General features: G+C 48.3%; 1 protein-coding gene across 4 annotated transcripts in view; it reads right to left on the bottom strand.

The window, feature by feature from the left end:
* The window catches only part of LOC143275536 (uncharacterized), a 151937-nt gene that overhangs the window by 57645 nt on the left and 69292 nt on the right, over positions 1–25000 (bottom strand). For 3 of the 4 annotated variants that reach the window (XR_013053438.1, XM_076579720.1, XM_076579722.1), the window contains exons 2-5: positions 22409–24634; positions 19072–19267; positions 18337–18396; positions 12708–12961 (exon numbers count right to left, since the gene is read on the bottom strand). Coding sequence is in view for 3 of the 4 variants with exons in the window: in XM_076579720.1 (XP_076435835.1) it covers positions 12708–12961; positions 18337–18396; positions 19072–19267; positions 22409–24634 (2736 nt within the window). In the remaining variant the exon portion in view is untranslated. The remainder of the gene's footprint in view (positions 1–12707; positions 12962–18336; positions 18397–19071; positions 19268–22408; positions 24635–25000) is intronic. The other variant, XM_076579721.1, reaches the window with a different exon arrangement.

Here is a 25000-nt window from a genome sequence, read left to right on the forward strand (position 1 = left end):
CCGAGGGGTCTGTGTAGATAGAGGAGAAGAGAGGACTGGCCGTACTGAGTGAGCTAAGAACTGACGACCACCACTTTAATACACCCAGTCAGGTCTGCTGACACTACCGTTTCTAAGAACTGACGACCACCACTTTAATACACCCAGTCACAACTGCTGAAGCTACCGTTTCTAAGAACTGACGACCACTGCTTTAATACACCCAGTCAGGACTGCTGAAAGTACCGTTTCTAAGAACTGATGACCACCACTTTAATACACCCAGTCACGACTGCTGAAAGTACCGTTTCTAAGAACTGACGACCACCACTTTAATACACCCAGTCACAACTGCTGAAAGTACCGTTTCTAAGAACTGACGACCACCACTTTGATATACCCAGTCACAACTGCTGAAAGTACCGTTTCTAAGAACTGACGACCACCACTTTGATATACCCAGTCACAACTGCTGAAACTACCGTTTCTAAGAACTGACGACCACCACTTTAGTACACTGAAACTACCGTTTCTCAGAACTGACGACCACCACTTTAGTACACCCTGTCAGGATTGCTGAAAGTACCGTTTCTAAGAACTGACAACCACCGCTTTAGTACAGGGAGTCAGGATTACTAAAATAATAATAATTGTATTTATATAGCGCTGAATCTTGTGCAGAGACAAACAAATCAAAGTGCTTTCGCACCAGTCATTGACATGCATGCAACTGAAACACCGTTTCTAATAACTGATGACCACCACTTTAGTACACCCAGTCAGGACTGCTGAAACTACCGTTTCTAAGAACTGACGACCACCACTTTAATACACCCAGCCAGGATTGCTGAAAGTACCGTTTCTAAGAACTGACGACCACCACTTTAATACACCCAGTCACAATTGCTGAAACTACCGTTTCTAAGAACTGACGACCACCACTTTAAAACACTGAAACTACCGTTTCCAAGAACTGATGACCACCACTTTAATACACCCAGTCACGACTGCTAAAACTACCGTTTCTAAGAACTGATGACCACCACTTTAATACACGCAGTCACGACTGCTAAAACTACCGTTTCTAAGAACTGATGACCACCACTTTAATACACCCTGTCACTACCGCTGAAGCTACCGCTTCTAAGAACTGACAACCACCACTTTAGTACAGGGAGTCAGGATTACTAAAATAATAATAATTGTATTTATATAGCGCTGAATCTTGAGCAGAGACAAAGAAATCAAAGTGCTTTCGCACCAGTCATTGACACGCATGCAACTGAAACACCGTTTCTAAGAACTGACGACCACCACTTTAATACACCCAGTCACAAATGCTGAAGCTACCGTTTCTAAGAACTGACGACCACCACTTTAATACACCCAGTCACAACTGCTGAAACTACCGTTTCTAAGAACTGACGACCACCACTTTAGTACACTGAAACTACCGTTTCTAAGAACTGATGACCACCACTTTAATACACCCAGTCACAACTGCTAAAACTACCGTTTCTCAGAACTGACGACCACCACTTTAATACACGCAGTCACGACTGCTAAAACTACCGTTTCTAAGAACTGATGACCACCACTTTAATACACCCTGTCACTACCGCTGAAGCTACCGCTTCTAAGAACTGACAACCACCACTTTAGTACAGGGAGTCAGGATTACTAAAATAATAATAATTGTATTTATATAGCGCTGAATCTTGTGCAGAGACAAAGAAATCAAAGTGCTTTCGCACCAGTCATTGACACGCATGCAACTGAAACACCGTTTCTAAGAACTGACGACCACCACTTTAATACACCCAGTCACAAATGCTGAAGCTACCGTTTCTAAGAACTGACGACCACCACTTTAGTACAGGGAGTCAGGACTGCTGAAACTACAGCTTCCATAAAAATAACTATCATCAAACAACAAAAACAACTTAGCAGACTGAGGTGGAAGACAAACTGTGGCCGAATGGATGTTGATGCAGCGCACAGGACAACTTACACAAACAAATAACAACAATCATAATGACAAGAATGAACAAACAGCGTATTGGAACAGATGAAAGGAAACTGTTCCATTGTTGCTTTGAAATGAAAAAATTACATACAATATACAAAATATTTCCTGTTCATGAGACAAGGATACAATTACCATCTGGCCTTCTGATTTTTTGGTTAAACATTTCCCGTTCAGTGTGAGAGAGAGATACTGATGATGATTTGGTCTCAAACGTCCAGCAACCCAACCACATCCTCGTTTATTTGTTGTAAATTTTATGTTTGTTAAAAATTCAAATAAAGAAACTGTTAGCGTTCACTTCTGTACATTTCAAGTTCAATTTCCAGATATATATATATATCGTTTGTGTAACTGCTTATTTTTGCGATATTTATAACAGATTATGTTGCATGATTGCTTAACTTTTGTACGACAGTTTACACTGCATGATTGCTTATATTCTACATGGTAGATTATTTTTTATAATTCATATTTTGTATGATAGTTTATGTAGAAAGATTTTTTTATATTTCCTATGATAGTTTGTATTGTATTTATTGTTTATACTGTATATGTACTTTACATTGTATGACTGGTCAAAATATTTCTATCACTGGGTCAACTTGACGACAATCAATGAAAACGATGCGTGAACCTAAACCCCCAATGGTCAGGTCCTAACACAGTAAGGTCTAAGACGGAAATTAAAAGTGTTGTGCAAGTTGCGTCCCCCCCCCCCCACACCCCCTCACTGAATCTAGCCTGTGTCCACAGGTTCCCCACTCCCCCCCCCCACTCCACTTCTCTCCCGTCTATCCACCACCTCCAACTCCCCCCACCCACCCACCCCCCACTCCATTTCTCTCCCGTCTATCCACCACCTCCAACTCCCCCCACCCACCCACCACCCACCCCATTTCTCTCCCGTCTATCCACCACCTCCAACTCCCCCCACCCAGCCCCCACACTCCCACTCCACTACTCTCCCGTCTATCCACCACCTCCAACTCTCCCCCCCCCACCTACCCCCCCACCACCACTCCACTACTCTCCCGTCTATCCACCACCTCCAACTCTCCCCCCCACACACCTACCCCCCCACCCCCACTCCACTACTCTCCCGTCTATCTACCACCTCCAACTCTCCCCCCCCCACCTACCCCCCCACCCCCACTCCACTACTCTCCCGTCTATCCACCACCTCCAACTCTCCCCCCCCCCCCACCTACCCCCCCACCCCCACTCCACTACTCTCCCGTCTATCTACCACCTCCAACTCCCACCACCCACCCCCACTCCACTACTCTCCCGTCTATCCACCACCTCCAACTCTCCCCCCCCCCACCTACCCCCCCACCCCCACTCCACTACTCTCCCGTCTATCTACCACCTCCAACTCCCACCACCCACCCCCACTCCACTACTCTCCCGTCTATCCACCACCTCCAACTCTCCCCCCCCCCCACCTACCCCCCCACCCCCACTCCACTACTCTCCCGTCTATCCACCACCTCCAACTCTCCCCCCACACCTACCCCCCCACCCCCACTCCACTACTCTCCCGTCTATCCACCACCTCCAACTCTCCCCCCCCCACACCTACCCCCCCACCCCCACTCCACTACTCTCCCGTCTATCCACCACCTCCAACTCTCCCCCCCCACACCTACCCCCCCACCCCCACTCCACTACTCTCCCGTCTATCCACCACCTCCAACTCTCCCCCCCCACACCTACCCCCCCACCCCCACTCCACTACTCTCCCGTCTATCTACCACCTCCAACTCCCACCACCCCCCACCCCCCCACTCCACTTCTCTCCCGTCTATCCACCACCTCTAACTCCACCACCCACCACCCCACCCCCACTCCACTACTCTCCCGTCTATCTACCACCTCCAACTCCCCCCACCCACCCCCGACACCCCCACTCCACTTCTCTTCCCCGTCTGTCCACCACTTCCACCCCCCCCCCACACATCCCCCCATCCCCACTCCACTACTCTCCCGTCTATCCACCACCTCCACTCCCCCACATCCCCCTCATCCCCACTCCACTACTCTCCCGTCTATCCACCACCTCTAACTCCCCCCCACCCCCACTCCACTACTCTCCCGTCTATCCACCACCTCCAACTCTCCCCCCCCCACCGACCCCCCCACCCCCACTCCACTACTCTCCCGTCTATCCACCACCTCTAACTCCCCCCCACCGACCCCCCCACCCCCACTCCACTACTCTCCCGTCTATCCACCACCTCTAACTCCCCCCCACCCACCATCCCACCCCCACTCCACTACTCTCCCGTCTATCCACCACCTCTAACTCCCCCCACCCCCCACACCCCCACTCCACTTCTCTCCGGTCAATCCACCACCTCAAACCCCCCCCCACCCACCACCCCACCCCCACTCCACTACTCTCCCGTCTATCCACCACCATCCAACTCCCCCCCACCCACCACCCCACCCCCACTCCACTACTCTCCCGTCTATCCACCACCTCTAACTCCCCCCACCCCCCACACCCCCACTCCACTTCTCTCCGGTCAATCCACCACCTCAAACCCCCCCCCACCCACCACCCCACCCCCACTCCACTACTCTCCCGTCTATCCACCACCATCCAACTCCCCCCCACCCACCACCCCACCCCCACTCCACTACTCTCCCGTCTATCCACCACCTCTAACTCCCCCCACCCCCCACACCCCCACTCCACTTCTCTCCGGTCAATCCACCACCTCAAACCCCCCCCACCCACCACCCCACCCCCACTCCACTACTCTCCCGTCTATCCACCACCATCCAACTCCCCCCCACCCACCACCCCACCCCCACTCCACTACTCTCCCGTCTATCCACCACCTCCAAATCCCCCACCCCCCACCCCCACTCCACTACTCTCCCGTCTATCCACCACCTCCAAATCCCCCACCCCCCACACCCCCACTCCACTTCTCTCCGGTCAATCCACCACCACCATCCAACTCCCCCCCACCCCCACCCCCTCGCTTTCCCGTTGGTATGAATCACGTGCACGAACTGTCACGGGCCTTCAAAAGGAAACGTCCGGTTTTTCCTTTTGTCATGCCTTTCAACAGGAAACCTTTCGTTTTCATCGTTGACTGCTGACTAGGTTACTTCGTAAGCGGTGGACACCACAAGCCATTTATGGCGATGAGTGCTGTAGACAATCCTCCCTAATCCTGAAGGGTTTTTTTATTTTTTTTATTTTTTTACTTACAGTAACAATACCGAAACTTTTTTTTTCCCCGTTACAACTGCACTACAGTGGAACAAACTTCCAAGGGAAACACCCCCTACCTCCCACACATCTCTCTCTCTCTCTCTCTCTCTATATATATATATATATGTGTGTATGTGTGTGTGTGTGTGTGTGTGTGTGTGTTAGTGACAGCCTCCCTAGTTGGCCAGTCACACAACATCTTTCAAGACGAAATCTGCACTGTGCAGCCCCAGCTTCGGTCGCGAGACTGAGAAGCTTTCTGTGGCTCCTGCGATCCAGATTTTGAGGTACTTTTTGTCAGTGTAATGATGACAAAAAAAAAAAGAAAAAAGAAAAAAAAGAAAAAAAGAAAAAAAAGTACTGATGCAATCAAATCAATGGGAACGTGGGGGCCACGGGGCTGGAAGGGGGGTGGGTGGGGCAGAGATACAGTCGACCTGGATCCTACAACGTACATTTTGGTGAGGGGGACAGAGGCGGGTGGGGGTGGGGGTGGGGGTGACAGAAGGTCTAACTATAATACGGGTGGGCGAGGAATTCTGTCTACTGATGACAGCATTTTAAACTATAATTATCAACAATGAACATATGATCAATCGCCGGCAAAGAAAAAAAAAAGAAAAAGAAAAAGAAAAAAAGGAGGAGCACTGTCACCCGGTAATCATAATCTGCATACCATTCACCAAGGTCCACCCGACCGGTATATCTATAATGTACTATAGAAAAGAAAAAAAGAAAAAGAGGCAAAAAGACGACCCCCCCCCCCGCCCCCCATAACCAAACACACACACACACACACTCACACACACTGGCACTCACACACCCACACACACACACATACACACACGCACACACACACACACATACACACACACACACACTGGCACTCACACACACACACACACCCACACCCACACACACAGCTAGTAGCCCTACACATGATATAAAGCTGTCCTTTCTAACCCAGAACGGGCACGATCACAGAGCGTCATTCCGCTGTTTATGACACACGACCAAACCTCAGTTCGCACTCATCAACTCAAAGTTGTCAGTCTGGAATTCAGCAGTAACAGGAACGGGCGTTGCCAGAACACAAATGCACCAATAAACACATCAACAGCACATCCCCCCTCGTACACATTAAAAAAAAAAAAAAAAAAGAAAAGAAAAAAGAAAGTAAAGAAACAGACCATCCCTCCAGAACAAACGAATTGGTTGTATCGACGACATAACTACTCGATTTCTTCTGTTTGACGTGTGAGTGAGAACACACCATTGAGCTTCTTTCCGAACAAGACCAGTGAAGATCACACACAACAACACCACCGAAAAGTAGTGAGTTCCAAATTTGCTACCACCCTACACCGCGATATTAACCGTAAAGTTTATATGTAAGACTGGTGCACACACAATAATCACATCCTTGGCGTTGTAGAAAGCCCCAAACTTCCTTCCTCTACACTCTCACTCAACTGAATAAAAAAAAAAAAAAAAAAAAATATATATATATATATATATATATGTTAAAAAAAAAGCAAAAAAAAGCACACACGCACACTCTTAACTCCGCAGAAGGATATGAGCGATACAGTTATTTCACTTCCACCTTGCATAAACACACGCAAGCTTGCCCGAGTTCACTGTGCAAGGGGAAAAAAAACCCAACAACCGACAATGACGTTTAAACGACAGCGAATGTTAAGGCACTGGGTCACGTGACCATTGAATGCGCGAGCTCAGTGAGATAGATCATACATGTCAGTTGGTGCGTGCGGGGTTTGCTTTGTGGAGTGGAGAGAGGCGTAGTAATGTCTGTTGTGTTGATATTTTACGCTGGTTAGTGTCGTCGTATGGTAACGCCCCAATTTGTCGCCTGTCGAAATTGTCGCCAGCCACACAATTTTTGTTGTTGTTGTTGTTGTTGTTGGCAGGTATCGTTCCACGAAACTGACGCCAACACGACATTTCTGGTGTTGCAGGCGATATATTTTCCTTACACTCATCCCCAAATTTGTCGGCAATGTGGAAATTTGTGAAGACAGCGACGATTGATGTTGACAAGTTGCTTCACTAAACTACATCGACTTGTTGCAATAGCTTATTTAAAAAAAAAAAAGAAAAAAAATAAGAAGAAGAAAAAGAAAAAAAAAAGAAAAAAAGAGAAAATGGCAACACCACATTTTGTGTGTGTGTGTGTGTGTGCGCGCGCGCGCGAAAGACAGACAGGTGGAAGTGCTGAGGGTGAGGGTGGGGGTGGGGTTGGGGAGGCATTATAATTAATCTCACAAACACACACACACACTCACTCATTCCTTCACACACTCTTACACTCAGAGAGAGAGCGAGAGAGAGGGACGGGGGGCCGAGAAAAAGAGAGAGAGAGAGAGAGAGAGAGAGAGAGAGCGAGAGCAGATGCATATATCAAAATAAGAAACAGAAATACTGTGTACGTAAAATCGGTACAGAAGCGATTCCAGTCTCACAGTTCATTGTCTTCGGGTAAAAACAACAACAAGTTACATCCCTCTCATGTCAGTCGCAAAGAGCGGCAAAATTCTTCTGGCGACAAGTCTTTGGTGGCGAACGAAGCCTGCTAGAGATGTCACCAGCGACACTTTTTTGTCTGGCGTCAATACTGATGTGTAGCTGTGGCCCGCTATATAGCAAGTAGCTCTAGAGAGTGTCATATCGTCTGCCAGTTCATGTGGGGAACTGTCCATGTCCCGATACAAGCCATGTGTGTCGTTGTATTGGGATCACCCCACCATCACCACCCCTTTCCATATACAGCTTTATAAAAGCTTTAAAAAAAAATTAATACATGGAGAGAAAAATGCATACCACGCACACTACATGTAATGTTTTTTTAGTTTGGTCTGATTCGTTTTGAAGGAACCCGGAACGTTAATTAATTAGTCCTGACGTGCACGATGGTCAGATAATGATTGTGACTGACTGGACAGCACGAGGGATTGTCTCTGTGTGTGACTTCACACACGCACACGCACACACACACACAACACACACACAACAACACACACACACACACACACACACACCACACACACACACACACACACACACAACACACACACACACACACCACACACACATACACACACACACACACACACACACACACACACACGGCCACCGTATGCTGTGAGACCACTCCATTGTCACCGTGCTAAACTTGGCTGTGTCAGCGTTGACAAGGAAGTGCCAGTGGGAACACTCACACACACACACACACACTCACATACTCTCTCTCTCTCTCTCTCTCACACACACACAAAATCTGTGTGTGTGTGTGTGTTTGTGCGTGCATGTGCGAGCGGTGTGTGTATGAACGCAAGTATCTTTGTGTGCGTGCGTGCGTGTGCGTGCATGCGTGTGTGTGTGTGTGTGTGTGTGTGTGTGTGTGTGTGTGTGTGTGCGTGTGTGTGTGTGCGCGCGCGCGTGTGTGAATGTGTATATGTATGATTATGCCTCTGTGTGTCAGCATGCATAGGAGTGTGCGTGTGTGTATTAGAGACAGATAAAGAGAGAGAGAGAGGGAAAAGTGTGTGTGTGTGTGGACGGGGGGGGGGGGGGGGGGGGGGAGGGTGAGTGTGTGTGTGTGTGTGTGTGTGTGTGTCTGTGTGTGTGTCTGTATGCGTGTGCGCACCCCTGTGTCTGTGTGTGGACATGTACATGCGTGTGCATGTTCCTTGTGTTTATCTTTGCATTCATACGCTTACCCAGGCTTTTGCCTCCCTCTCCACACACACACACACACTTACATGACAGTGCAAAAATAGGTGCATGTAAACAACTGAACAACTCTTCAGTTATTAAACACAATTTTTTTTTTTTAAAAGAGGACTTTACAAAAACGCACTGAAAAGAACAAATAAATGAAACAAACACAAACATACACGCGCGCACCTCCTTAGAATACATTAAGGGAGGTAAGGTAATACAGCCACAAGCTTGAACATGGCAAACAGATATATCATGACAGAAATAATGGATTAACCCCCCCCCACCCACCCCCCCCCCCACCCTTTTTTTTAATATATATATTTTTTTTTATTCATTACTTTTATTTTTGGTGAATTGGAAAACACGGGTGAAGTAATTTCGTGCCTGTGACGTATCCAAGGTGAATCACATTGTTCAGCGCTTGCGTTAAAAAAACTCTTCTACAATGAATCACATGTCTTGAATGACCGCACCGCACCGCACACAACACGGACATAGTGCACACGCATACTTTTGGCCAAACAGGCGTGATGTGACTTTTCGTCATCTTTACAACAATCCGTACTGGGCCTTCTTCCGTGTTATTGTTCTTACTGTCTGCTGCGTAAATGGGATGGGAGGAGAGAGAGAGAGAGAGAGAGAGAGAGAGAGTGTGTGTGTGTGTGTGGGCGGGGGAGGGGGGGGGGGCTGGGTGGGGGGGGAGGGAGGGAGTATGTGTGTGTGTGTGTGTGTGTGTGTGTGTGTGAGAGAGAGAGAGAGAGAGAGAGAGAGAGAGAGAGAGAGAGACAGAGACAGAGACAGAGAGACAGACAGAGACAGACAGACAGAGAGAGACATACAGAATCTTAGGGGGGAATGAGTGCAGTGGACACTCGGTATACTCGAATACTACTACTACTACTACTACTACTAACGATGACGATAATGACAATGATAATAATAATAATAATGGTAATACCAATAATCATAATAAAAATGGTGACGGTGTTTATGACAACAACAGCATTGTTGATATCAATACAACGATTACTGTTATTACTGTTGATAATCATCATCATCATCATCATCATCATAAAGGACTACAACAGCGCTGTCTGTTGAGCAGAAAGAAATCAGAACGTCTGCACACCAATGGTTCTTCTTCTTCTTCTTCTTCTTCGTTCGTGGGCTGCAACTCCCACGTTCACTCGTATGCACACGAGTGGGCTTTTATGAGTATGACCGTTTTTACCCCGCCATGTAGGCAGCCATACTCCGCTTTCGGGGGTGTGCATGCTGGGTATGTTCTTGTTTCCATAACCCACCGAACGCTGACATGGATTACAGGATCTTTAACGTGCACATTTGATCTTCTGCTTGCATATACACACGAAGGGGGTTCAGTCACTAGCAGGTCTGCACATATGTTGACCTGGGAGATCGTAAAAATCTCCACCCTTTACCAACCAAGCGCCGTCACCGTGATTCGAACCCAGGACCCTCAGATTGAAAGTCCAACGCTTTAACCACTCGGCTATTGCGCCCGTCGCCAATGGTTCACAAACACGCCTTTGGAAGCCCTGATTCAGTGGGATGAATGTCAACAAAGGAAAGAGATCAAACTTACAAAACGCACGCACACAGAAAACCTTCAGTCAAACAGCCACTACAGACCAATGGTTCACAAACACGCCTTTGGAAGCCCTGATTCAGTGGGATGAATGTCAACAAAGGAAAGAGATCAAACTTACAAAACGCACGCACACAGAAAACCTTCAGTCAAACAGCCACTATAGACCGCAACGGTCAGCATGGGGAGGGGGGAGCCAGAATCTACAGGTGGGACTTTTTGTTGGAGAAGAACCTTAAAAATCCTCCGAGTCTGAATCTACAGGTGGGACTTTTTGTTGGAGAAGAACCTTAAAATTCCTTCGAGTCAGAATCTACAGATGGAACTTTTTATTGGAGAAGAACCTTAAAATTCCTCCGAGTCAGAATCTACAGATGGAACTTTTTGTTGGGGAAGAACCTTAAAATTCCTCCGAGTCAGAATTTACCAATGGAACTTTTTATTGGAGAAGAACCTTAAAATTCCTCCGAGTCAGAATCTACAGGTGGGACTTTTTGTTGGAGAAGAACCTTAAAATTCCTCCGAGTCAGAATCTACAGATGGAACTTTTTGTTGGAGAAGAACCTTAAAAATCCTCCGAGTCAGAATCTACAGGTGGGACTTTTTGTTGGAGAAGAACCTTAAAATTCCTCCGAGTCAGAATCTACAGATGGAACTTTTTGTTGGAGAAGAACCTTAAAATTCCTCCGAGTCTGAATCTACAGGTGGGACTTTTTATTGGAGAAGAACCTTAAAATTCCTCCGAGTCAGAATCTACAGATGGAACTTGCTGTTGGAGAAGAACCTTATAGTTCCTGCGAGTCAGAATCTACAGATGGAACTTTTTGTTGGAGAAGAACCTTGATAAGAACCTTAAAATTCCTCCGAGTCAGAATCTACAGATGGAACTTTTTGTTGGAGAACCACCTTAAAATTCCTTCGAGTCAGAGTCTACAGATGGAACTTTGTTGGTGAAGAACCTTATATTATTGTATTGCTCTTTTTTGTCACAACAGATTTCTCTGTGTGAAATTCGGGCTGCTCTCCTCAGGGAGAGCGCGTCTCTACACTGAGAGCGCCACTGTTTTTTTCTCTTTTTTTTTTGTTTTTTTTTTGTATTTTCTCCTGCCTGCAGTTCTTATTAAAGTACCCCCTGCCGACATTTTCCCGTACATGCGATCTCTATCTCGTCTGCCTTGTTGCTAAGGCTCTGACACATTCCCTGTCTGACTGCCTCCGTTTTGAACACACACCTACACCTACCTAAAATGGCCCTGGAAACCGTCGGCTGTGCTCAAAGCCCCCAAAGAACGAAACTGAATGCTGTAACTCAGCCATTGTTCGCCACGGGATTCCCCCCCCCCTCTCGGCTGTAACTCCACAGGATTTCCCTGTTCCCGTGATATAATGTATGTATGACAGTCAGTCGTGTTCGACTATGACCATCTGAACAGCAGAGGAGGTAACTGCTGTCCCGACTATCTGGGCAAGAATATGATTATAGTGGAGAGTGTCTTGCCCAAGTTACACCCCCACTCTCTCGGCCAAGAGGGTTTTAGGACAGTCGGCGTTGGGATGGTTCCCAAAGGCCAACTAGCCCCCGACGCTGCAGCACAAAGAGCCAGTGCAACTTTGCCTCCTAGTTTGAGAGTTGTAGTCCTTCACAAAAGACTAAGCTGTAAAATGATTTCCCATTGCAATGGAAAAACCACTGGTCATACAGCTCTCACTCTGCTGTTGGCCCAGCTGTAAACTTACGTCAATCTGTGATATAAATAACACTATTGATAATCAACAATTATCAGGTACCCACATTTTATACAGTAACATTCATGCTGTCCAGAGCTGAAACAAATTTACAAGCGCCTTTTTCTTTGCCATCATACAACACCGTTTAAAATTAAGATCAAAACTGTATACAGACGTGTGTGCAAGCATGCTAAAGAGGCAGACTCGCGTATGAATCACACACACACACACACACACAGAAGGCACACATACACACACTGATTAAAAAAATCACACACACACACACACACACACAACCCCCCTCCCCATCCGCCCCACGCCACACACACACACAACCCCTCCTCCCCATCCGCACCCCTCCACACACACACACAACCAAAATCACTCACCCTCCGAACTTGACTCAGCCGCAGCGCAGAGAGGTCCATACGACCCCGGGGTCGACGCAGTTCCACAACCACCCCTCCAACACCGCCACCACCTCCACCGCCGTGCCCAGTGGTGAGGGTGCCCCATGGTGTCTGGGCTTGCTGGTGCCCGGTGCCCGCCCCCACAACCCCCACCCCTGCCGCACTGAGGGCCCCTCCTAAGGGAAGCAGAGGCTGAGATGGGAGCACGTGGGAGGACGACACTGTGCTCACGCCTGCACACACACACACATTCAAGATTCAGTTTTCAGTTTCAGTATCAGTTTCTCAAGGAGGCGTCACTGCGTTCAGACAAATCCATATACGCTACACCAGACCTGCTAGGCAGATGCCTGACAGCAGCATAACCCAACGCGCTTGTCAGGCCTTGAGTGCATGCTCATATATTTGTGTACCTATCAGAGTGGATTTCTTCTTACATAATTTCGCCAGAGGACAACACTCTCGTTGCCACGGGCTCTTCTTCAGTGCGTCAAGTGCGTGCTGCACACGGGACCTCGGTTTATCGTCTGATCCGAAAGACTAGACGCTCAGTTTGATTTTCCAGTCAAACTTGGGAGAAAGGGCGAGAGCGGGATTCGAACCCACGCCCTCACGGATTTTTGTCTTTGCAGCTGAGCGTCTTAACCATTCTGCCACCTTCAAGAATCAAGATGGTTTCTTCAGTTACAGCCATAGCCCCATATGAACAGGGTGAGTGGAGTGGGGGGTTGTGGGGGGTGGGGGTGGGGGGCCTAATAACAGAATTTTACATGTGTCATTGCTATAGGTAATACAAATAACGCAACTTCCTTCACAACAAGCTATCAGTGGATCTAAGGAGTACAGAGACAAAGACAGAGGGAATGAGAGAGTGAAAAAAAACACACAAGAAGTTTATATATATATATATATAATGTACATTTACACTTATATGATTATCATTATCATTATTATAAGAAGCTGTTTCAGTTTCAGTTTCTCAAGGAGGGGCGTCACTGCGTTCGGACAAAATGCATGTACGGGTACACCGCATCTGCTACGCAGGTTCATCACCAGCAGCATAACCCAACATGCTAGTCAAGCCTTGAGTGCATGCATCTCTCTCTCTCTCTCTCTCTATATATATATATATATGTACATTATGTACATTTACATAGCGCCCTTTCTCTCCAAGAGCTCATGGCGCTTTGCATGAAAGAAAAAGTTATAAGTTATATGACTCATTCATGACCACTCGTTCTCAAACTCTCCCTCTCGTCATTCGTCATGCATCCAAAGTGAGCTGACAAACGATGATGTAAGAGAAAAAGGAAGCGGCTGAGAGTGCTTATATGGATATAGATGAGGGTTTCAAAAAGATGAGTTTTTAGTGAAAAGCGAAAGGCAGAGATAGAACCAGATGCACGGATATATATATATATATATATATATATATTTGTGTGTATGTGTGTGTGTGTGTGTGTGTGTGTGTGTGTGTGTGTGTACCAATCAGAGTGGGTTTCTTCAAGGGAATTAATTTTTTGCCAGAGCCCGGGACAACACGTTTGTTGTCGTGGGTTCTTTTTTCAGTGCGTCAAAAAAGCGTGCTGCACAGGGTACCTCGGTTTATTAGTTCAGGTGTGAGCAGTGAGGTTCAGAGGATGATAGTTTGTATGTGTTCACGGTTTTGTCTCGGGAGAGAAGGAAGAGGAGGAAGAGGAACCGATTAACTAGTTATGGTTTACCACCATGTGCCAATGGCTGTACACACTCCGCAACCATCAAAGGTTGTGGGAAGAGAACAAAAAATAATGTGCATCTTCAAAAGCACCAAGATTTTGTTGTTTTTTTTTCAAACATCCTGTCTTTGAAGCCAGAGTTCGCATCTGTTCAGCGGACCTGGGTGGGACCTGCTCACGCATACACAAACACGGACACACTCACACAAACAAACACAGACACAAACAAAGACACTAACACACACACACACACACACACACACACACACACACACACACAGAAACAAACACACTAATGGGTGAATAATTCAAACGGTGTATAACAACACACCCACATGAAAATAAACATACGCATCCGTATGCTCTCTATCTCTCTCTTTATTCATTTCACTGTCGTTGTCGTTGTCAGACACTTGCACAAACATACACCAACGGAACACGCGTCTGAAAGGACTCAAATAGAGAGAGATTGAGTGAGTGAGAGAGAGAGAGAGAGAGAGATGGGGGGAGGGAGGAGGAGAGAGAGGGGGGGAGGGAGACAGAGAAGGAGAGACAGAGGGGGAGAGAGAGAGGGAAAAGGGAGGGAGAGAGGGCAAGAGACAGAGGGAGGGAGGGAGAGAGGGAGGAAGAGAGAGAGAAAGAGAGAGAGAGAGAGAGAGAGAGAGAGAGAGAGAGAGAGAGAGAGAGAGAGAGAGAGAGAATAAATGAATGAATCTTTATTTTCCAACAGTGAAAATATTAGCACTTTGGCCGATTCACACATCTGCCGTTGTTCGAAGAGACACACAAACATATACGCATATAAATGTTGTTATACTAAATACATGTATTTAGAGAGAGAGAGAGAGAGAGAGAGAGAGAGAGAGAGAGAGAGAAGCATAAACACATCCAAACAGAGAAATATATAAATGTGAGTGTGTGTGCGGATGAGTTAACATATTATATATTCAGGAACAGAAACAGTAATCTTTTTTTTCGCGAAGCAAACTGAGTGTATTCACCGGTTTCAGCAAGTTGAACTGTCGGTCGCTATAGGAAGTTTCAGTTTCAAAACCTGATCAGATCAAGGACGTAAACATACCAGGAATCAATATATTTTTTGACGAAACCTTTGACGAAAGTAGGCCGAGAGAAACTGACGCATGCGCGTGCAGCTTTGGCGATATTTTTTATTCTTACTCGAACGTGACGCACCCCCACCCCACCCCACCCCACCCACACACACAACCAATCACTCATGTGCGCTTACACACTTTTCAATGACCACTCTCTCATACAGTTACCCACTTTTTATTTTTATTTTTATTAACTGATGCTCTTATTGGAATTTCCTCGACCAGTGTTGAAAATAAGATGTTAAAGTGAGAACACACACACACACACACACACACACACACACACACACACACAAGCTCTCTGCGTTTTCTATTTCAGTATTTGTTCTTACTTTTCGAACCGAAAGTCAGAGTGTTCCTATTTGTCCTTACTTTCGAACCTAAATTTAGAGTATTTGCACCATCAGGTTTGTCTGAGTCACATTCCCCACATATTCATTCAACTATTTATAAGAATGACAATTTTTCTCTATTTGATAGCAACACGCAATCTGTCAGGCATGCAGACATGGTGAGAGCGAGACAGAGAGAGAGAGACAGAGACTGAGAGAGAGAGAAAGAGAGGGAGTGGGGGGTGGAGAGAAAGACAAAGAGGGAGAAAAGGAGGGAGAGATAGGCGGGAGATAAACTGACAACGACAAAGATTCATTTCCTAGGTCTCTGGCCCATAACAAAGGAGTGGACCACGAATGAAAAAACAAACAAACACATAATAAAGAGGCGGGAGAGAGAGAGAGAGAGAGAGAGAGAGACAGAGAGACAGAGACAGAGAGACAGAGACAGAGACACAGAGACAGAGGGCGAGAGAGAGAAAGAGAGGGGGGGAGGCACTCATGCACACATACAAAAGGAGAGAGAGAAAGAGACAGACGGACACAGACACACACATAGACACACACACACACACACACACACACACACACACACACACAGATACATAGAGAGAGACAAAAGGGGGGGGGGGGAGGGGGGGGGCACTCATGCACACATACAAAAAGTGAAAGAGACAGACGGACACACACAGAGACACAGACACAGACACAGACACACACACACAGAGGAGGCACTCATGCACACATTCAAAAACAGAAAGAGACAGACAGACAGACAGACAGACAGACACACACACACACACACAGATAGAGCGAGAGAGAGAGAGAGCGAGAGAGAGAGAGAGAGAGAGAGAGAGAGAGAGAGAGGAGGCACTCATGCACACATACAAAAACAAAAAAGAGAAAGAGGCAGACGGACAGAGAGAGAGAGAGAGAGGGAGGACAGAGAGAGAGAGAGAGAGAGAGAGAGAGGGAGGGACAGAGAGAGAGAGAGAGAGAGAGAGAGAGAGGAGGCACTCATGCACACATACAAAAACAAAAAAGAGAAAGAGGCAGACGGACAGAGAGAGAGAGAGAGAGAGGAGGACAGAGAGAGAGAGAGAGAGGGAGGGACAGAGAGAGAGAGAGGAGGACAGAGACAGAGAGAGAGAGAGAGAGAGAGAGAGAGAACACGACACAGACTGGACCACACTGAAGCAAGCAATCAAAGTCGCGCACCCCATGCCGTGTCCAACACGAAAAGCAGACCACAGATAGGGAAAAAAACACTCTTCATCCAAACCCTCATGGGCAAATCATTAACACAAAGGAAGACAAACAAACTAACATGCTGTTAACAATATGCATACATTTCCGAACTGAATGGACAGGATTTTTTTTGTATTTTGTATTTCTTTTTATCACAACACATTTTCTCTGTATGAAATTCGGGCTGCTCTCCCCAGGGAGAGCGCGTCGCAACACTACAGCGCCACCCATTTTTTTGGTATTTTTTCCTGCGTGCAGTTTTATTTGTTTTTCCTTTCGAAGTGGATTTTTCTACCGAATTTTGCCAGGTACAACCCTTTTGTTGCCGTGGGTTCTTTTACGTGCGCTAAGTGCATACTGCACACGGGACCTCGGTTTATCGTCTCATCCGAATGACTAGCGTCCAGACCACCACGCGAGGTCTAGTGCAGGGGGAGAAAATATTGGCGGCTGAGCCGTGATTCGAACCAGCGCGTTCAGGTTCTCTCGCTTCCAAGGCGGACGCGTTACCTCTTGGCCAACACTCCACATGACAGCATTATGAAGGTGAACACAAGTTTGTAATCATCGAATCAGAATGATACTGTGAACGCAAACAAATTTCGCGACCTTGAAATGAACACACTATTCTAAACACAAACTTTTCCCCCCACAAAATCATTAAATAGACATGCTGTGGTGAAGACAAATTCACAAAAAGAATTTAATGAACACACTGGAAATGCAAATAATATATGATATGCCACTGACAACAAAAGCTAATGTTGTTTTCTGTCTGAAAACGAACATGCAGTTTCTAATGTGAACATGCTGTTAAAAAAACGCATCTTCAAATAGACATGCTGTTATGGACAAAATAAGTTTGATTACGTCTGTACGTCTGTAAAAAGAATTATTTAAAAAAAAAATTAAAAGAAAATCAACGAGGTCAAGATACAACGAAACAATGTTATGAACGTAATCACCTTGTTAACAACAACAACAACAACAACAAAAAAGCCCGAAAGCTGTAAATGAATACAGACCAGTCATATGGCGACCAAGATATCATAGCAATACAGTTTGAGAGTTAGAGCAAGACTGTAAAAAATGCAGAGAATACGTCAGGCTGATTATTGGGGTTGAGAAGAGTTAGGATGGGGGAAGGGCAGAGGGACAGGCTGGGTGGGGGTGGGGGGTGGGGGGGGGACGATACCTTCGTCACAACTGCTACTGTCATCATACGCCACGCCCTCGTCCTCACCGCTATCCTCCGCTGAAAGGAACACACAATTTCATTGGGCGACAATTTGCTACACGCTCAGGGATTGGCTAGCAGGAGCGCCCGTTCTGATTGGATTACTATGACTACAGAGCGTTCGTTTTTCAATGTGACGACACGACAGGAACAGTCGTTTTGATTGGATGACTGGCAATCACTAACACGTTCAAGGACTGGTGGAAGGTTGCATTTTCTTTGAAATACAAGGACAGATACATGGAACTACATAACACTAACAGTATGCCAACTAATCAATGTCATATTTTACACATAAAATGGACGCTCTCTCACTAGTCTTGATACCCTTTCCTAATGATACACATGGCGCGCGCCACACAAAACTGAAATTACAGTCCTTACAATCTACATGCAAACCTGAAACGACGACAAGAACATACAAGAAAACGACTACGTGGTCTTTGATGCACAATTTGAAAAGGAAAACTAAGTGAGTGACGACTTAACAACAAAACGTAACACACACACACACACTCTCACACACACACAAACACCAAACCAGTAAACGAAATCAACACTAACATAATCAGCAACCCATTTTTGTTGTTGTTGTTCAAATTCACATGGTACCGGAACTTTAAAGTAGAACCAACAACGAACCAACATCCAAAACTGCGCGTACAGACTTCTCTCAAAATCACGCCCACTCACCCAGGTCCGATTTGGGCCGGGCCCTCTGACGTAACCGAACCCCGTCACGGCGGTAGATGACGTCAGTCTCGCGGACCTGCTCCAGCAGGTCTGCCCACCGCACGGTGAAGTCCGACTTGGGCCGCTCCTGTTTGGGGGACGGCGAGTTACGTAACTTGACGGCGCTCGTCAGCTGGCGTTCCACCTCAGGGGGAATCTGCAAAGGGGGATGGTGGGGAGGGGGATTCAGTTTCAGTACCCCCCGTTGGGAATTTCCGCCAGGGTAAAATCTGGCTGGCTTAGAATATTCCCAGTGTCTACGTGGACCAACCTGGAATGATCCCCTGAGGGTATACTTCAACTGGTCAGAAATTACTTCTCTCTCTCTCCAATATTTTGCTGCAGTTGAATTATAATGGGGATCAGTTTCAGTTTCTCAAGGAGACGTCACTGCGTTCGGACAAATCCACTGTATATACGCTACACTACAACTGCTAGGCAGACAGATGCCTGAGTGCATGCTACCTATCAGAGTGGATTTCTTCAACAGAATTGCCAGATGACAACACTCTCGTTGCCATGGGTTTCTTTTTCAGTGCGCCAAGTGCGTGCTGCAGACGGGACCTCGGTTTATCATCGTCTTATCCGAACGACAAGACGCTCAGTTCGAATTTCCAGTCAAGCTTAGGAGAAAGGGCAAGAGCAGAATTCGAACCCAGACCCTCACAGACATCTGTATTGGCAGACGAGCGTCTTAACCATTCTGCAACGTCTGGGAGAAATATTGGGGATTAAGGTGGCTGCCAGTTTGACATCCACTTCATGTATTCACCTAGACATGTTCCTGTACCTGCACGTCCCTGATTATGATCAGTTAAGAAATAGATATATTCCTAAAAAATATTTGTCTCCAAAATCGGTTTTTAATTTCTATAATATGCTCAACGGGGGCAAAAAAGTCATTTTTGCGGTTAGTAAGATAATTAGATTTGCAAATGTTGCCTAGCTACACTTTTGGAGTTAAAAGACATTTGTGTTTTCTCAACTTTTATGTGACATTGTTGTGTATTTGGAAATGCTTGTTCTTAGCATGAAAAGATTATTTTGCAGTAATCCTCCATACTCCAATAGAGAGTGAAAGGATAATTAAAACTTGAAACATGTACCTATATCCCGGTTACCTATATGTCTCCTTATCAGTAGATTGTCCAGTCAAGGTAAAAGTGACCCAAATTAGGTGGTGGTGTCCTGCGTAAGCCCAAGCTACCGACACTGGCCCACGGTGACCCAACACGAAGAAGAAAGGTGAAATGACCCCAATCAGGTCACAATGACCCAGAGCAAGGTCAGGGACCAACCCAGTTGAGGTCACAATCATCTTTATCAAAAATTTTTTTTCTTTTCTTTTTACAGCATGCTTATTGTATATGGTATTGTAGTGTACTGTACTGACGTGTAGTGTACTGTATCATTCTTTTGTCACAACACATTTCTCTGTGTGAAATTTGGGCGAGTGCTTCGCTACAATGAGAGCGTCAACCTCCCACTCCTCCTCCTCCTTATTTGCTGCCAACATGTGTGTTGATTTCCACATAAAAGTATATTTGTTTTAATTCCAACACATTTTTGCCAGGAGACAACCCTTTTGTCGCCGTGGGTTCTTTTATGTGCAGTAAGAGCATGCCGGGTACGGCGACCTCGGTTACTTGTCTCATCTGAATGACTCGTCTCATGCGGATGACTGTGTTCAGCTGACAAAAAGCCAGCAGAATTGAACTGTATTTCTCTTTTCTTTTTATCACAAAAGATTTCTCTGTGTGAAATTCGGGCTGCTCTCCCCAGGGAGAGCGCGTTGCTACACTGAGAGCGCCACCCATTTCTTTTGTATTTTTCCCTGCGTGCAGTTTTATTTTATTTTATTTTTTTATTATTATTTTTTTTTATCGAAGAGGATTTTTCTACAGAATTTTGCCAGGAGCAACCCTGGTATATGGGTCACTTTGACCCAATTGGTGATACTGTCGTGACGGTCATGGACAGGTACTGAAGAGTACTGGGCTATGGAGGCATGCCCCCGACCCCCCGCAGCCCCCTGTTGTGTCCTCATTTCACTGCTCTTGGAAAGGAGCGTGTTTTAATGACCACAAACATAGCGTGTGCGTGACTGACACAGATGCAGACCCCTTACGTATCATAGGTTGTTACTTCTCAGCAAACTCCCACTCCTTGCCTTTAGGTACGCACATGTTAATTCATTAATCACGACTACAGTACATTCATTCTAATATAGCTGGCGAAGCACGAATGCAGGTGTGACTTACACCTGAAAACCACAAACACCTTAGGGGGTTGTATGACCAACAAGGTCGTCAGTTTTCCGATCGTCGTTGTGCAGAATGTACGAACACACGTGACGGTTGCATGAACATCCACCTAAGGTGGTATGTCCGACAGGGTTTACCATCCAAGGCAGGTGAATGGGAAAGGAACTGACTAATCCTAAAGTGAGAGCTGCGTGATCAATGGTTTCTCCACTGCAATGGGAACTCGTTTGCAGCTTAGTCATTTGTGAAGGACGATGACAACCAAACTAGAAGGCAACATTGCAATGGCTCTCACTCTTAGCGCTGCAGCCTTGGGGGTTGCTTAACTCTCTCCATACGAACGGCGAAAGAGACGACGTTAACAGCGTTTCACCCCAATTACCATCATCAAAACATTGCAAGCGGAAGGCTCTTATACTGAAGAGGTGAATGTTGACAAAGAATACCACAATTCTGACGACGGAAGCTAAAGTTTGGGTCATTCAGACACCCACTGGACATCCGAGGGGTCTGTGTAGAGGAGAAGAGAGGACTGGCCGTACTGAGTGAGTTAACCTTTGGGAACCATCCCAACACCGACTGTCCTGAAACCCTCTCGGCCGAGAGAGTGGGGATGTAACTTGGGCAATGCACTATTTTAAAAAAATTTTTTTTAATCAAAATTCTAACCCGGAAAGTAGTTGCCGTCTTTGCTGTTATGATGGTCATTGTCGGACAGGACAATCATACATTATTTGTAAGTTGATACAATACAAAGAGTCAAGTAAAGAAAACAAGGCAGAGAACTGTTCCCTCTCTGTGTGAGTCTCTCTGCCTCACACACATAATTTATTCACTCATTCGTACACACATAACTCACATATTTTACTCATGCGCATCTACACACACACACACACACACTTTCTAACACACACACACAAGTCACGAACAAAGCCATGCCCGTCACCCAACCCCAACCCAACCAAACCCCCTCCCCGCACTCCCCTACCACAACGCCCCCCTCACTCTCCCCCCTCCCCCACCCCAATCCTCACCTTGAAAGACTGCACCGTGCTGTAGAGGTTGACGTCATGCTGGATGCCGCTGTCGTTGCTGTGCCTGGCGCTCACCTCACCACCCCCACCACCACCACTATCACCTCCTCCAGTCCCCCCGCCACCCGCACCCACCCCCGTCTCCACCCACTCCCTCCTGCCCACCGACGGTTTCCGCGTGGGTCGTGGAGGATGCCCGGAGAGGTCGGGAGGCTGTGCACCGAGCGGAAGAAGAACTGGGCTGCCCGGCAAGGGAGGAACCGCCGCCGAGGAAGACGAGGAATCGCCGCTCAACGTCCTGACCAAAACCGCCCCCAAACCGGACTCTTCGGAACACTCGCTGAAGGACCGGGAGTCCTCTTTCTCGCGGGCCTTGGCGTGGGGGCGTGTGTGCGGGGTCCTCTGAGAAGAGTCCGACTCTTCCGGAGTTCCGCTGTCGCCTTCCGAGGCCAGGCAGAAGCTGACCGGAGGGGAGCTGGACTGTGTGGTGGCTAGGGAGTCGCTGGACCGGCCCAGTCTCGGGGTGGCGTCGTCGTCGTCGTCGTTTTTCACGTTGTCGTACTCCCCGGAGAAGCGCTCGGGTTCCGGGGTGTAGCTGCTGGCCCTGGGCAGGAGGCGTTGTCTCATGACGGCGGCGGCGGGGTCCGGCAAGAGGCGGTGGTCGGCCACGTCCTTCTCCGACCCCACGCTCCTGCTGCGGAGAGAGGAGGGCCACAGGAACCGGTGGTCCCCCCCGCCGCCAACGTCCGGACCCATCTGAGAGTCCGACTTGGTCCGTCGGCTGGCGGCGGCGGCTGCGGCTGTGATGGTGGTGGGGTTCGGGGATCCGGGCAGTGACGTCACGGCACCGATGTCGTCATCGTTCATGAAGGTGGCGATAGGCGGCACGCCGGAGTCCCCCTCCTCCGCCTCTTTCTTGGCCTCCAGGCTGGCAGAGCTCTTCCGGCGGAAGATGCCCCGGATGGACACCTTCCTGGACACGGGCTCCTTGCGGGAGGAGGATGGGGACGGGGAGGAGGAGGAGGGGGCGTGGCGGTCCTTGGGCGGGGACAGGGTGACGTTGGGCTTGTCGTGGAACGACTTCCTCTTCTGCAGCATCCTCTGCAGGAAGCCCGGCCGCTGGGACCGGCCCCGCTCCGTCGCCGTCGCCTCGTCCGTCGCCGTCGTGTTCCTCCTCAGGCGTCTGGCCCCCACCCACTCCTCCCCTCCCCGCGAGAACACCTCCACCTCCAGCACCTCCTCCTCCCCAACCCCGACGTCCCCGGCGGCTGGGTGGTGGTGGTCGAAGGTGACGGACATTGCCTCGCCGTAGCTGTCGGTGCGCTTCATGGCTGACGGGGAGCCGGGGCCCCCTCCTGACACCGACACTGATGACACCGCCCCGACACTGCTGGCCAGGCTCAGCTCAGACTGGCTCAGCTCGTGCAGCTCGTCCACCGACGCGGTGTCATCCCGCTGCCGGTAGAAGCGGCGGGGCAGCGACCTGGTGCTGTAGTGTCCCGGGGAGGAGGGCGTGCTGCAGAAGCTGGGCGTGCTGTGGTGACTGCTGCTCAGGCTGGGCGTGCTGTACACGCTGGCCGTGGGGCTGCTGAGGCCGCTGGGGGAGCTGGGCGTCGGGGGAGAGCAGGGGGGCCGGGACACCTCCTCGTCGTCCAGTACCACCACGCCCCCCTCCTGCTCCTCCACTCCGGCGCCGAAGCGCAGATACCGGCTGAGCAAGAGAGCCACGTCGTCGGCCGTGTAGCCTTGCTCCAGGAGACGCAGGATCTCCTCTCGCATCTCCTCCTGGGACCCCACGTTCATCAGAGACCCGTACACCACCCCGGAGTGTCTGCGGCGGCACCGTCCGCCCTGCACCCCCTCCCCCGGCCCCTCCCCGGCTCGTCCTTCCCCTCCCCCTTCCAGCCGCTCGGTGACGAAGTGGCCGTCCCGGTAGGAGATCCTGACGTCACCGACGTACGACAGGGAGCCCGTGGGCAGGCTCAGGGAGCGGCGTCTGCGACGCGGGCGCCGCCGTGACGTAGGCGTGGTGGTGGTGGAAGTGACGTCACGGTCACGTGAGGTGTCGCGCCGTTTCTCCGGCGTGGCCTGCAGGCTGCGTGAAGGGCGGGGCCGTGTGGTGCTGGTGGTGCTGGTGGTGGTGACGAAGGGAGTGGAGGGAGGTAGGAGTGCAGGATCGTCGTGGAGGTATCCCTGTTCCTCTTGTTCCGATATGCCCGCTAGCACCTGCACACACATGTACAGACGTAGTTAACTACAGTGAGCATCTCGTGTGTGGTTTGTGTGTGTGTATGTGTGTGTGTGTGTGTGTGTGTGTGTGTGTGTCTGTGTGTGTGTGTCTGTGTGTGTGGCTTCGCTTTGTCACGCTTAGTTTCCTGTTTTCCAACTTATTGTAGTTTCCATCCATGTCCAATTTTCTTCTGTTAAAAAAACAACAACAACAACAAACAATTTGATTCCAGTTCTGACGTTGATTAAACACCCCCCCCCCCACACACACACGCACACAAACACACACACACAGATAGACAGAGAGAGAGAGAGAGAGATTTCTACTATTTTCAATTCCCACTTCCTGGTGAAGTCCGACGC

The sequence above is a fragment of the Babylonia areolata genome, chromosome 30, assembly GCF_041734735.1.
Source record: "Babylonia areolata isolate BAREFJ2019XMU chromosome 30, ASM4173473v1, whole genome shotgun sequence".
Classification (NCBI taxonomy): domain Eukaryota; kingdom Metazoa; phylum Mollusca; class Gastropoda; order Neogastropoda; family Buccinidae; genus Babylonia; species Babylonia areolata.